The sequence below is a fragment of the Desmodus rotundus genome, chromosome 4 (genome assembly GCF_022682495.2).
Source record: "Desmodus rotundus isolate HL8 chromosome 4, HLdesRot8A.1, whole genome shotgun sequence".
In the NCBI taxonomy this organism is placed as follows: domain Eukaryota; kingdom Metazoa; phylum Chordata; class Mammalia; order Chiroptera; family Phyllostomidae; genus Desmodus; species Desmodus rotundus.
This window is the reverse complement of record NC_071390.1, coordinates 124933654-124947714: the sequence shown is the minus strand read 5'-3', so window position 1 is coordinate 124947714 and position 14061 is coordinate 124933654. Positions and strand designations below refer to the sequence as shown.

Sequence of the window (14061 nt, the reverse complement as noted above, 5' to 3'; positions counted from 1 at the left end):
GTGCTCACCACCACCTACTGAAGCTCATTTTTTTCTGTAGCATCACTTTTCTGAAGTGCTGCCACAGTCAGATACCCACACATATCGTGTGTGTGTGTGTGTGTGTACGCACGTGCGCATGCACACACGTGGGGGGGTGGGTATGGGCATGGGGCAAAAGTCTATTATTTATTATTTTAGTCTTTTATCATCTATTAATTATTTATAAACAACTATAAACCTCCTTCTGCCCCATTCTGTGTGTGTGTGTATGTTTCTGAACTTTGTGTTTCTTTTCTGTACTTCTGCTTATATACTGTCTTCAACACTATAGCTGATACATTGTTTTTGATATTTAGCAGAACTAGTCCTCCAGACTTATTTGTAAGAGCATCTTGGTTATTATTAGCCCTTTGTATTTTCAGTTCTTAAATTTCTGTTTGCAAATATGGAAATGTCACTCTTGCAGTTTCCAGTTGCCTTACCGTAATTCTCAATCTTTTATCTACCTGAAGGTGTGTTTAGTAATTCTAAACTCTGAAATTTTCTGGATCTGTTTTTATTTTACTTTTGTTTCTACTAATCCTCATTTCTTATTTTAAATTTTTATGTGTCATACTACTTTTTGTCATATGCCAGTATTACATTTGAAAAATTGTAGAAACAATTCGATGCCCAGCATGATAATTTTCATCCTCCACAGAAATTTTTCATGTACTCTACCAGACACTTGGGCATTAGTAATTCTGTATAATAATATTTATACAGCCTAATTAATAATTGTCCAAAACTGGAAACTACCCTAACACATTTAAGTTGGTGGGTGGATTAACAAACTGGTTTTTCCATACAGTGAAATACTATTCAGCCTTAAAATAAGAACAAGCTAGTAATACATACTATATGTGTGTGAATCTAGACATTATGATGAGTGAAAGAAATAAGTCTACAGAGATTCCATACTGTGATTCCATTTATATGACATTCTGGAAAATGCACAAGTATAGGAATAGAAAACAGACCTGTGGTTGCCAGAGACTGACCATAAAAAGGGCTGGTTACAAAGGAAGAACATTAGGGCATTTTTTGAGGTGATTGAACTTTCTGTATCTTGATTGTAGTGGTGGTTTTCAAAACTAGTAGGACTGTACACCAAAAATATGGCTGTATGTGAATTAAATAATTTTTAAAAGAAAGAAAGATTACCCCTGTACATCAAACATACCACATTTGGGATTGTTCAGTCACTTCACAGCTTCTCTATTAGAAGCTCCAAGAAGGCAGGTGCTCAGATAATGTAGTTCAGTGTTTTCCTACAACACTGATAAGCCCCTGAGGAACTTAACTCTTGTATCAATTAGCCTATGATAAAATTGGTTCTGTTTAACATTCTTTCACTTAAAAAGTGCATAACCTGTCAACCATTCAGGTGAGGACTTGATGTACTTTATTCTCAACACTAAGAATTTCTAGCCCAAGGACATGCAGATCTCAACTTCTCTGAGATCTCATGTGAGGCCCCTGGTAACTTCCTCAAGGACTGGAGACCACATAAAGAGAGTGGTTCAGCCCAAATTGCTGATGTAGAAATCATGAGAAAATAAAAGATTTTTTGGTTTAACCACCATGTTTTGGGGGTGGTTTGTTATATAACATTAGGTAACTAACACAGTATCATCCATGGAGGAGGTAAATTATACTGGATTTCCCCCAGTCTAATTTTTTTATTATTATTTTAGAGTTGTTACAGGCAATCCTTCGGTTTCTGGAAAAAGAAAAATTAAAAAGTTCATTAATAGTATTAATAGCTCATTCATTCCCAGAGATTTCTATTAAATTCCCACATAAAGCCCAGGTAATGTATTATGCTGGACAGATCTGTAATAATGTGTCATCCCTTGTGGTTATGTTTTACGAGAGAGATGCTCAGAAATTAGTGTACAAAAAAGGTCAGAGATGAAACAGTAAGTGCTGAAGGAACCAATAATTTGTAGATGACAGAGACTGGGGGCGGGGTGGCATTGTGGCTGTTTTTTCAATATTTGACGGACTTCTTAAAACCCTGTGTTGTCTCAAAGCCAGAGATTGGCTTACTATGCCCAAGCTAAAGAAAGGAATATTTCATAGTCAATATTAAGGAGCGTTCTCTAACATGAGAGCTGACTAAAAGTGAACTGTGCTGCCTCCAAAACCAGTGAGGTGACTGTAATTAGAAATACTCAAACAAGCTGAATGGTCACACCGTAGAGGTGGTTTCTGTACTGTGAGGGTGATTTCTATAACAGACACTCTACTGGATAATTGTCTAAAGTTCCTTCAGAATGAGTTCTTAATTATTTGGCATCATAAGGTTTATAGCCATGTTTCAAAACTTAAACTTTTTAAACTTCTACCCTTTAAATTAGGGAGCTTTTCCAGATAATGCCATGACGCAGGTAGCCAAACAAAGTTGTTTTCCCTCATAATCTGTAGGAACACAGACTTTTGATGACTGAATCCATACAAGCTGAAGATATTTTTTTTCTCTCCTGCTTATGGCTTACAAAGTAACCATGTACCAGGGATTATTTCAAAGGATGGAGAGAAACACAAGCAGCTTGCCCTGCTCTGCCAAAAAACAAGTACAAACAGGGACAGTTTTACCTTAAGTGAACGCAGGGTCTCATGCTTGGTTTAATGATCTGCTGTTACTGTTTTAAAATTCATAGTTATCTATGAACAAGGGACCCCACAAATTATGTACCCAGTTCTGTCTACTATCTATAATCTTTTTTTTTATCTGTATAGTCAATATTAAGTTTCTTACCACCCACTCACTCCTGGTTATCTTCACTTGACTTCTGCCTTTATGGTGGAATAAGACCTCTCTCTCAAGTCATCTACTGCCTAACGGCCAGCTCCCATAGTTTCTCCTTAATCTTCATCCATTTCAATGTGTCTAGAGCATCTGACGCTGTTGACAGACCCTACCTTTAAATTTCCTGTGGTTTCCATGACTGCGTGTTACGGTGTTCTTCTTATCTCTGAATTTGTTTGATAAAGCCAAATAAAATAATTAAATGAAGTTACTAGTCCTAACGCATGCCTCACAGTTTTTATTCTCTAGAATGGGCCCATCCTCTCGCCACCAGGATATATTGGTACTCCCTTATTTTCACAGGGTCAGTGACAAAATGATTTCTAAGTGGGTAAATTTAAAAGGAGAACTGAAGTCCTACCTGGTGGGTATTAAAATAATATACAGGGTTTTGTTTTGTTTGCCTGCTTTCCTTAATACAGCAATGAAATGAACATACCGAAGGTTCCATCAGTTGAATATATAAACGGTCGTAAATTTCCTCGAGTCTCCTTCATGAAATAATCAATGACACTAAAAAGGTTTGGGAGTGTTACCTGCATGGAGAGAGTGAGAGAAGGCTCAATGTCACCTATGTAAAGATAGAGTAAGGTAAAGCTCAACTGGAATTCAGTTGAAATTGCTGTGTATTTCCTGACCAGAACGTCATATCCATACCTCACATCAATGACTTACTGAATGGTTTTGCCTACCTGTGCATTTTACTTCTTTTTAATCATAGCTGATTCCCTGTTGAGGAATATCCCCTTTCTCATTGGATATATTTTGGTGGACAATAATTAGGTACTCTGCCCTTCCCTAGTTACTGCATGAAAATGTGGCTAAAGTTAGGTCAGGAATGCTACCCTCCTGAAACTCGAGCTTGAGTAGAGGAACAAGGCAGAAGAGCAGGTTCCTAATCAAATGGTTTTTACTGTAACTGCTTCCTAATCCCTGTTTTTCTAACCTTCCAGTCATGCTATGTGCTTCCTATGTTCTTTTACTTATTTTTGCTTAATTTATCTGTAGTCGGTTTCTTCTGCTTGAAACAGAGAAATTAGTATTTTAATATCTCATTGTCACTGGATAATTTGCTTGACTAGGAGTAACTGAAATGCATTGCTACCCCCAATATTCCCGGTAACCTTAAAGAGGACAAAATTCAGAAAGTGACAACCTGGTTGAGGGTGGGTTGAGGCGTGTGAAAGGGAAAAGAATAACCCAGGCTGTTAGGTTTCCTTCCACTGGGGACTGTTTGTGCTAATGACAGATAAATGAGCCCCAGCTCACCACTCACAGAGACCTTCCCTGACCATTGCTTCCACTCACTTTGTTTGGATTGCCCTTCAGCAATCTAGTTCTCTGTTTCTCATTAGAATTTTTGAAAACTCCCAATCAAGCATGGACCTGAGAGTGGAGAAGCTCTGGGAAGCATTTAGAGCAAAGGTTTAAGTGGGGTATATGAGTCAGCAGGCACCTTACTCTTGGCACATGTCGCCACTGCACTCTTAAGGGTTATGGTCAAAACAAATTAAATCATACTGACCCTTTCTCTGATCAACACAATGGGCATGGGGGGACAGGAGAGCTAGCAGCTCAGTTTTAGAAAATTTATTGTCAATGTCTTCAAGAGCCATGGGTTTTATTTAAGTCTAGTTCCTGGCCCAATCTTTCCACCACTGCAGCCCAAGACCTCAGGGCTAATTTCCCTTTATCCCGCATCCGTATTTAGGCCACATCACAACATTCTCATTGGTTGAGATCAACATAAATACCAGTTTTCCCACCTATATAACAGGCATTACCTCAGAGTAGTGATAAAGAATAAATTAGATGGTGTATGTAAAGTACTAGCTGTGTGCCTAACAGGAGGTAGTGTGTATGATATATCATTAGCTCCATGATAAGTTGGTTGGGGTAGCAGAGGATTGCAGACAAGGACAAAAACCCTTTCTTTACTATTATGCTGCTATTAAGAGGGGGGTTCTGAAATTCTGCATGGTGGGTATTAGAGGACTAGGCATTCACAGCTTTTTCCCCATTAGAAATAAGCACATTGAAGAAATCCCAGAAATAAACACATGTCTATATGGTTAATAAATCTATGACAAAGGAAGCAAGAATATACAATGAGGTAAAGAGAGTCTGTTCAATAAATGGAGTTGGGAAGATTGAACACTGGTATGCAGGGAAAAAAAATGAAACTAGACTACCTTACATCATATACAAGAATAAACTCAAAATGAATTAAAGGCTTAGATAAGACCTGAAACCATAAAATTCTGAGAAGAAAATATAGGCAATAAACTATCTGACTTTGCTCTTAGTAGTAATATATATTTTTTATATACCTCCTTGGGCAAGGGAAACAAAAGGTAAGTAAATAGGACTACATCAAATTAAAAAGTTCTTGCAGAGCAAAGGAAACCATCAACAAAGTTAAGACAGCCTATTGATTGGGAGGAAATATTTACCGATGATACATTCAATAAGGATTAATATCCAAAGTTGATAACATATAACAACACCAAAAACCAAACCAAAGTGGGCAGAGGACCTAAATAGATATTTCTCTATAGAAGACATAGATGGCTAATAGACATATGAAAAGATGCTCAAAATCACTATCAGAAATGCAGATTAAAACCACAGTGAGATACCACCTCACACCTGTCAGAATGGCTACCATCAATAAACCAACAAATGTTGGTGAGGATGTGGAAAATAGGGAACCCTCGTGCACTGGTGGTGGGAATGCAGACTGATGCAGCCACCATGGAAACAGTATGGAAGCTCCTCAAAAAATCAAATAGAACATCTTTATGACTCAGCAATTTATCTTTCTGGATATTTATCCAAAGAAATCCAAAGCACTAGTTTGAAAGTATATTTGTATCCCTACGTTCATTGCAGCATTATTTACAATAGCCAAGATATGGAAGCAACCCAGTTGCTCATCAGTAGATGATTGGATAAAGGTGTGCTACAATGGAATATTGCTCGGCCATAAAAAGGAAGAAATCTTAGCATGGATGGACCTAGAGGGTACTATGCTAAGTGAAATGAGCCAGGCAGAGAAACACAAATACAATACAATTTCACTTATTTTTGGAATCTAAAGAAAATAAAACAGAAACAGACTCATACATAGAGTATGAACTGATTGGTTTTTCCTTTATTTAATTTATTGGGGTGGCACATTAACAAAATTATACAGGTTTCAGGTGCACAATTCAACAACACATCATCTGTGCACTGTATTTCCTGTATGTTCACCACCCTAAGTCAAGTCTGCCCATCACCATCTACCCCCTATATCCTCCACAAACTGATGGTTGCCAGGTGGGAGGAGGGTTGAAAGGCTGGGTGAAAAAGGTGAAGGGATTCAAAAGTACAAATTGGTAGTTACAAAATAGTCACAGGGATGTAAAGTACAGCATAGGGAATATAGTCAATAATATTGTAATAACTGTGTATGGTGCCAGGTAGGTGGTAAACAGATTGGGGCTAACATTTTGTAAATTAATAAATGTCTAACCTCTATCGTCTGTACACCTGAAATTAATACAATATTGAATGACAATTAATGGAAATTATTTTTTTTTAATTTTAAAGGAACAAGCACTGAAATACTGCTTTGGAGGATGTAAAGCAACTGCTTAACAATGTATTTTCTCTCCCCGAAAGAACTATATTGATAAAGATTTATATAAAAAGAAAAGTGCAAAGAATTTTTAGCAGATTATCTTCTATTCTGTTTCATCCACCTGCTCTACCATCTCACTTCTCTCCCTGGATATCTGCTGCCTCAGGGCTCCTTAACAGGGCTGTTCTTCTCCAGCACTGTGTCCCTAGGCAAGGAGCCTGCTTTTCCACCTTTCTTTGTGTTCTTCAAGTGTGTTTGGAAGGAAAGAAGGGAAAATTCATCAACAATAAGGAAATAGCTACTTACAGGTTTTTCCAGTTCAATAGTGTAGTTTTTTCCTACACTTGTCACTTTGTAGTGCTTGATTCTTGGCATGCTAAAATGAAAAAAAAGAAAAAAGATTAATCTCCATTTGAGTATACTATTGAGTCAAATCAAACTAAAATGAGTATAAAGCCCTGGCTGGATAGCTAAGTAGGTTAGAACATCATCCCAATACACCAAGGTTGGGCGATCAATCCCTGGTCAGGGCACCAGGGAATCAAACGATGAATGCATAAGTAAATGGAACAACAAATAGATGTTTCTCTCTTTCTCTCCCTTTCTCTCTCTCTCTCTCCCCCACCTCTCCCCCCATCTCCCTCTCTCTCTCCCCCTCCTTCTTTCTCTAAAAATCAATAAATAAAAGAAAATAGCGGTTCTTTTAAAATTAAATTAAACAAATAAAGTGAGTATAAAATATCACCTGTATAATAAAACCTATGTTTCAATTACTAGGCAAAAGAAAGTTGGTTTTTTTCTATTTATCTGGTTCTCCATGGGTTTTTTGTTTTTGTTTTTTTGAGCGGAGGAGATCATACACTAGGGGTATAGGAAACCTGGATCATTGAGTGGTTCAATGAGAAAAAAATAACAAAGGAATCAAGAACTGAACATCTTTTAGGCAGAAATTATATTTTTTAAATGCCAATCAATAACTTACAAAGTAGACAACATATAAAATCTTAAGTGGGCATAATACAAATCAAATACATATTTTCCATATAAACGAGAAATAGAAAGAATTACTGAAAGCAAATTACTTTCTACTCCACCTCACCACTATTCGAGTCAGAGAGCCCTCAGGGGCTGTTCTTCCTACCAGCTTTTATACCGCCGTGGACTTAGAGGTATGGAAAATGCTAGGTGCTCGGTACTATATGAATGCTTAGACGAGAATGTAAGTACAGGAGATGAATCTTCATGTCTTTTTCTTCTATAGTCATATAGCACTCTATTTTTTAAAATTTAATCTTTATTATATTTTTTCCATTACCATTTAGTCCCCTTATAGCCCCTTTAACACTCTACCCTAAATACATGGTATTTCATTGACTGAATTGCTTAAGAACAAGAAGCACACTCTATTCACCTTTGTATTCCAGCATTAGGCACACAGAAGTATGTAGGAAACTGAATTTTAAAACCTTAGGAGCCCACCTCCATGCTATTTGCTAGAACTAATTTCTACTGACAGCGTCCATGGCATTCGAACACAGTATGTTTGCCTCGAACCCCCTTGATTCATGTGGCAACAGTGTCAGGACCAAGACTTTCTCTAATGTTGATAAAAAAGTAAATGGGATTTATTACACTTCCATTTGCTTGAAAGACAAACTAATTCGACACCTATCCAATTTGCAGAAGCTGGTTAAATTAAAATTGTCTGTCAGGTGAGGTTGGTCTGCAGGGCCTCTCACCTTCTTTTTCATCACTTCTCTCCCTGTTTCCAAGGTCACATTTCTCTAGGACTGACCTACACTTCTGTTCAGGGGACTGTCCCTCATCTGCTGTTGTATTCAAATCTTTCAGTTGCATATTATATTGGAAAACAGCTGATAATTTTGTTCCAATGACTTATTCTAGGGCTTTCAAAATGTGGGATAAAAACTAACCAACCCTCTCCCATCCTAAAAAGGGAAAAAAGGAAAAAGTATTTCTTAATGCTGAACCTTCAGGCATCAGTTACAGGCTGGTGAAGGAAACATTTATGAACAGAGGAGGTCTTACAAGTACACTGTGTTGGGGTGGTTGGGTCTGGGTTCATCTTTATCCCTACCTTGAAAATCATACCTTTATAGTCATAGTTACTTGTGAACACTTGCACCAATTCCATTTAGAGTTCCCGTATTCCTATGAAATAAGTGATCATTATTCCTTGATGGAAAGCTTTAAGGGCACGGCCTTGGTAACTAGAAAGATCCAGGTTCTGTTTGGTTAAGCTCTATGAGCCTTCACTTCTTCATCTGTAAAATGGAGATGGTAATGCCTTTGCTAACAAGGCTGGAGTGGATTATGTTTAAAAAGTCTTCAGTACAGTGTGTGGCACATTTATTTACTCAATAAATTACTATTTTTTATACTTTTTAAATTTGTTATTTTAAGCTAGTAGTTTCTGTAAAGTCTCAGCTTCTTCATTTGTAAAACATGGAAAACGCTATCTGTCTCAGTCTTTACTATGCTGAAGTAAATGTTTGTCAGGCACTCAACACAGCACCCATAAATGGTACCCTATAAGTGGGGACAAGGATTGTCATTAGTAAAACACCGTCATTTCACGACAATCATCACTCATGGCACAGCTGTGAAAGGAACAGTCGCAAAGGTTAACAGGGTCTCTTGGAACTTTTGACTAACAGGACTAAGTTCTGAAGCAGAAAGGTAGAAAAAAATTCCACTTAGGCTTTGACTTTCATTCTAGGCCTTTGTCTTTCTTCTGTATTTTGTTTTGTTTTTCCAAAGGAATAAAGACAGCGGGGAAAAAATGAGATTGATAAAATTTGCTATATTGAGGTTTCCTGTGTATGACCTCAAAAAAAAAAGAAGTAGCCTATCTTTAAAAAAAGGATGTGTGGCCTTAAATGTGGTTATAAATTCTCGTTCTTAGCTTTTGACCCCAATTTTTGCAAAGGAATGAATTTTGGGAAAATACTGTCTACTACTCCCTTTGTTAACGTCTTTCTAAAGTGTTCATACTGCTCGCTTGCCACATAGTCACAACAGTTTTTAGAAAACCCAACCAAATCATGCAGTTTGTTGTAAGAATAGCTTTAAGTCTTAGGAACTCACACACCACTGGGCTGGGTAAAGGAGGGTGGTATTTTACAACAAAAGAGGAGTCGCCTGATAATTTGACATTGAATGACTTTTGCTTCTTCCTGAAAACAACAATCTTCCCTCCCACAGTTCATTTGATAACAGATGGAGATCCTTTTACTTTCATGGTATTTTGTAAACCAACTTGTCCTATTCAGCCAGTGTTTTACCAGACACAGTCATCTAAACTTGCATGGCTGAACATTTCTCCTACAACCTATGAGAGAATAAATTGGTTTTGTGGGTAACACGGGTGCTTCCTAATAGTCTAGATTTCTGCCAAATCTTTACATTAAGCTCTACAGTCTAACAAGCTAAAATTCTACTCCTCTCTACAATTGCTAGCCTTCAAAATTAAGTGACCTGTTAAATGTAAAATATTAAATCTAGGCATTCTAAAAGACCTATTTTGAGGCATTAAAGACATATATAACAATACTTAACATTATATCTGACTCATAAGGAAAATGTGTATAATAACAGTTAGTTTTATGAAATGTTATATTCTTACGACCATCAGCTATACAAAAGTATGAATTACATGAATTCAAACTGGAAGTGATTATACAAAAATTAGATAACAACTTTGAAATGAACTCCTTTGCCAGACTCTTATGAGTTTAAGTACAATATGAATATAAGTAAAAACTGTGACATTAAATTTATCTCCTAAGTTTGGGAACTCCTTGCATTTGGCCAAAAACCACATCTACAGCAGAAGAAAAAAAAAACTTTATTTCTCATAGCCTGCTTGCACAGAAAATGCAGTGCAAAAGTTGGGCTACTTTAGACTACCTTAAAAGGGACCTGGCCGCTACTGTGCTGGAAATACAGTCTTCAAAGAGCCATTGGACCTCAGGGTTTTGTTTGTTACATGCAGAATAGTAACACGGGGCTCACATGCAAACTGACCAAACACTCAATCCCACCAAGGAAAAAAGTAATATGAAGGAAAAATGATTATCATTCCCTTGTGTTATCTAGTCTGTCTTTCAAGCAGTTAGATGATTTCTTAAAACAAAAAAAAAATCTGCAAGATAAATTTTAATTATTTTGTATATTCTTATTTTTTAAAAGTGGAAACAAATAGTTAAAGACATTCAACATTTTATGTGATACTCAATTTCCTAATCCCTGAAAAAGGATAATCTCCTTCATCAGGATATAGTAAACAGAAAAATCCACTTTTCTCCCGGAGTTCTTCTAAGCTCACTGATATTTAATGGCCATTATAATTTTCATATATGTTGGATTTGTTTCAAGATAGCCAATTAAATGATAAATAAATTATAACTGAAAAATTTGTGATATTCTACTATATCAGTTGAAAATCATTAACTGCAAATGTTAGCCTATAATAAGTAAAAAGATACTGAAACCAAGAGTTTCAGTTGACATAGATATTCACTGTGAAAAACATAGCCACACACACAGATTCTCTTCCTTCGCCCACAGAACCAGGATCAGGTTTACCATCTAAGGTTCTTGCTAACCATTCCATGCACATGGCTAGTGTATGCAGAGTAACTGGCAAGTGAGTAAAACTGATTAGACCTTGTCTCATACTAGCAATGCAGCCATAATGTCATAATTTTTATTTTTCCCTGTGATTATTTTCTTCTTACTGTCTTTATTCATTGTCAATATCTTCATATTTACTCTATTTAGAATTATTAATTTTTATGGTAGATTGGAAGATAGATTCATTGGTAGATACATTATAGCTAAAAATAATAGCATATTACCCTCAGAAAAAAAAACATTCAAAAATCAAAGTTCTGTTTATGTTTTTTCTGAAAATGAATCACTTACTGAATGTTAATTATATCATCAGTTGTGAAGATATTAACTCAACCAGAGTTCCGACTGAAATGCAAGTTTTCATAGACTCTGAGAGCTGAAATGAATCTTAGAAGATCCAACCACCCTGGGAACACAGAACAGTCAACTAGTGCATGTAAATGTTACTTACTTTACCAAACATAAACCATTTTACCAAAAATTATTAACCTTGATGAGAGGCTCCTAAATGGTCTTTTTTATAGATTCACCAGCTTATGTTACTTCTTTGCTCATCATACTCCAGTGCCTGTCATGTCAATCGGAGTAAAACCCTGGTCCCCACAATGACCTGTACGGGTTGGTGTGACCTGTTGCTACCCCACCTGGAATCTGTCTGCTATCACTTTCTCTTAGCTCACTCCACTGAAGTCACAAAGGCCTCTTTTGTTTCTTGAACAAACCAAGCCTTCTCCACCTCTGGGTACCGGCACTTGCTGCCTGGTACGCTCTAGTTCCAGAAATTGAAATGGTTTCTTCCCCTACTTCCTTCGGGTCCTTGCTTAAATGTTGGTTAATAAAGTAGGCCTTCCCTTGCCACTCTGTATTAAAACAACAGCAGCAACTAGAAAATTTTTTCTCTCTCTCTTCTTTGTTAACCGGGAACACTTCACAAATTTGCATGTCATCCTAACACAGAGGCCATGCCAATCTCTGTATCATGCCAATTTTAGTATATGTGCTACCAAAGTGAGCATGTAATGTTCTCTCTTTATTACCCTCCGAGGTTTCCATTTCCTTCATCTTGGTTTATTTTACTTCCATAGGCCTTATTACCATATGCATGAAATTTTTGGTTATGTGTTAACTTATAGCCTGTCTCTCTTTACAAATATATAAACTTCCTTAAACCAGGGATGTTGTTTTGCTCAATGCTGCATCCTCAGTATCTAGAAAAACACTTGGCCCGTAGTAATTGCTCAATAAATATTTGCTGAAATGAATGAATGAATGAACGAACTATATCCAAGACCAAAGTACTTTGCTCAATCTTCTTCCCTATAGCAAATACGGGCCTTGGCTCAGTCTTCAGCATCACTTATATAACATTCCCTCTCTATTCTTGTGTTTGTACTTTTAGCCCCAACAAAACACATAGCAGATGCTCCTCTGAAATTTATGACTTTGCTTTCTAAAGTGATATCATGCTTTTTAATAATTCCATATGTTTATTTAATTAAACGTACTCGCTGTCCTGCCGGATAGTAATGGAGAAGTTTCTGCTGTCACTACCAGGCCTCAGGATCATATTCCCCAATGAAGGATTCTTTTCAAGCATCTCAGTTGCTTCTTTCCGAGACACTGTATAAAAACATCTATAGAGGTGAAATAAAAAACATTTAAAAAAAAAAACTGATACAGATCGTGACTTGAAAAAATGCTACTAAAATAACTTTAAGAACTGCAGTTATAAACTTTTCTTAAAATGCTCAGCTTTATTTTTGTAATTACAATGACATAATTATAATTAGTTATTACAAGCCTGTGCCACTGTGAGTATGTGTATGCCTAAGGCCCTCCTTCCTTCCTCCCTCCAAAGCCTCTTTCTCTAAGGAAACGGGGCCTGAAAAGTTATCTGCTGATCCGTAGACAATTACCATTACCATTTGAAAACCTAAGAAGAATTAACAATGTCTCTCCAGTCTTAGTTTATAATAATAGGCTCTTGGACAAATAACATTTGTTGGTGGCTTCCTTTCAGAGATAAAAAAAAAATCTCTATACATACTTCTCTTGTAAGGTCTCTATTTTAAATAACTCATATTTAAGGGTATGTATTAACTCCTTTTGGTATAATACGCCTTTCTTATGACATTAGTGGTGTTTTTACATGTAAGTCACAGAAAAATATCTGGCAGAATATGTAAAATACACCAAAATGTTAATAGCAAATATCTTTGAGTTGTGGAACAAGGAAGGATTTTAGTCTTATTTTTATTTATGTTTAAAAACATACATTGTTTTGTTGAACACTTATGGCTTTTTAGAACCCACAGCCTAAGTATGGGGATCAAACTCAGTAAACTTTTGATGATGCTCCAACCAACTAAGCCACCAGGCCAAGGCTTTGACTTTTAACCTATCAGTCATTAGTTGTCATTGGTTCAGCTAAAAGTTATAGTGAGAAGGTTTTGGTGATTACAGAACAGAAAGAACAGGAATCATAACCTGATGTCAAAGGTGGTATCGGACATGTTTCACTGATGACAACTTGACCAAGAGTTCAGGAGGAAGGCGGTGTTCACAATCTTAGTCACACTTCTTAACCATAAAACAGTAATATATATGGACATTGCTGAATTCAGCATGTTCTATGCCTCAGTTTTCCCAACAACACCTTACACATTTCACACAGAGCCTTCCTCCACGTACAAGCTCAATGACTACTCACTGACTGATTGAACAGTCAGATAGAACATTCAGTTATTTTTAATTTTTTGGTATACTTTTCTGAGAGAAAAATCAGTCAATCGGAGAAGTGCAAGGTGAAAAAATATCGCTTCCTTCCTTCCTCGTAGCAGTTTTTATTTAGGTTTAAACTTTGGAAAGAATACCTATTTGGTCTAAACGTGTGGGTGGGAGGGGATTTCCTGTGTGGTAAGGTATTTGGTTCAAATCTACATTT

At 36.6% G+C, this 14061-nt stretch overlaps 1 protein-coding gene and 1 non-coding gene across 8 annotated transcripts in view; both read right to left on the bottom strand.

Annotated features, from left to right (window-relative positions):
* Positions 1-1074: 1074 nt before the first annotated feature.
* Positions 1075-14061, bottom strand: part of STAP1 (signal transducing adaptor family member 1) — a 36147-nt gene continuing 23160 nt past the window's right edge. For 4 of the 7 annotated variants that reach the window (XM_045185717.3, XM_045185723.3, XM_045185729.3 and 1 more), the window contains 4 exons: positions 12623-12751; positions 6768-6837; positions 3276-3372; positions 1075-1744 (listed from right to left, as the gene is read on the bottom strand). In XM_045185717.3, coding sequence (XP_045041652.2) covers positions 1710-1744; positions 3276-3372; positions 6768-6837; positions 12623-12751 — 331 coding nt within the window. In that variant the 3' untranslated portion in view covers positions 1075-1709. The other 3 variants (XM_053922359.2, XR_006653634.3, XM_045185736.3) reach the window with 3 other exon arrangements.
* On the bottom strand, positions 12030-12133 carry LOC112296465 (U6 spliceosomal RNA). Its single transcript, XR_002973910.1, has one exon. It is a non-coding gene; the product is annotated as a U6 spliceosomal RNA (small nuclear RNA).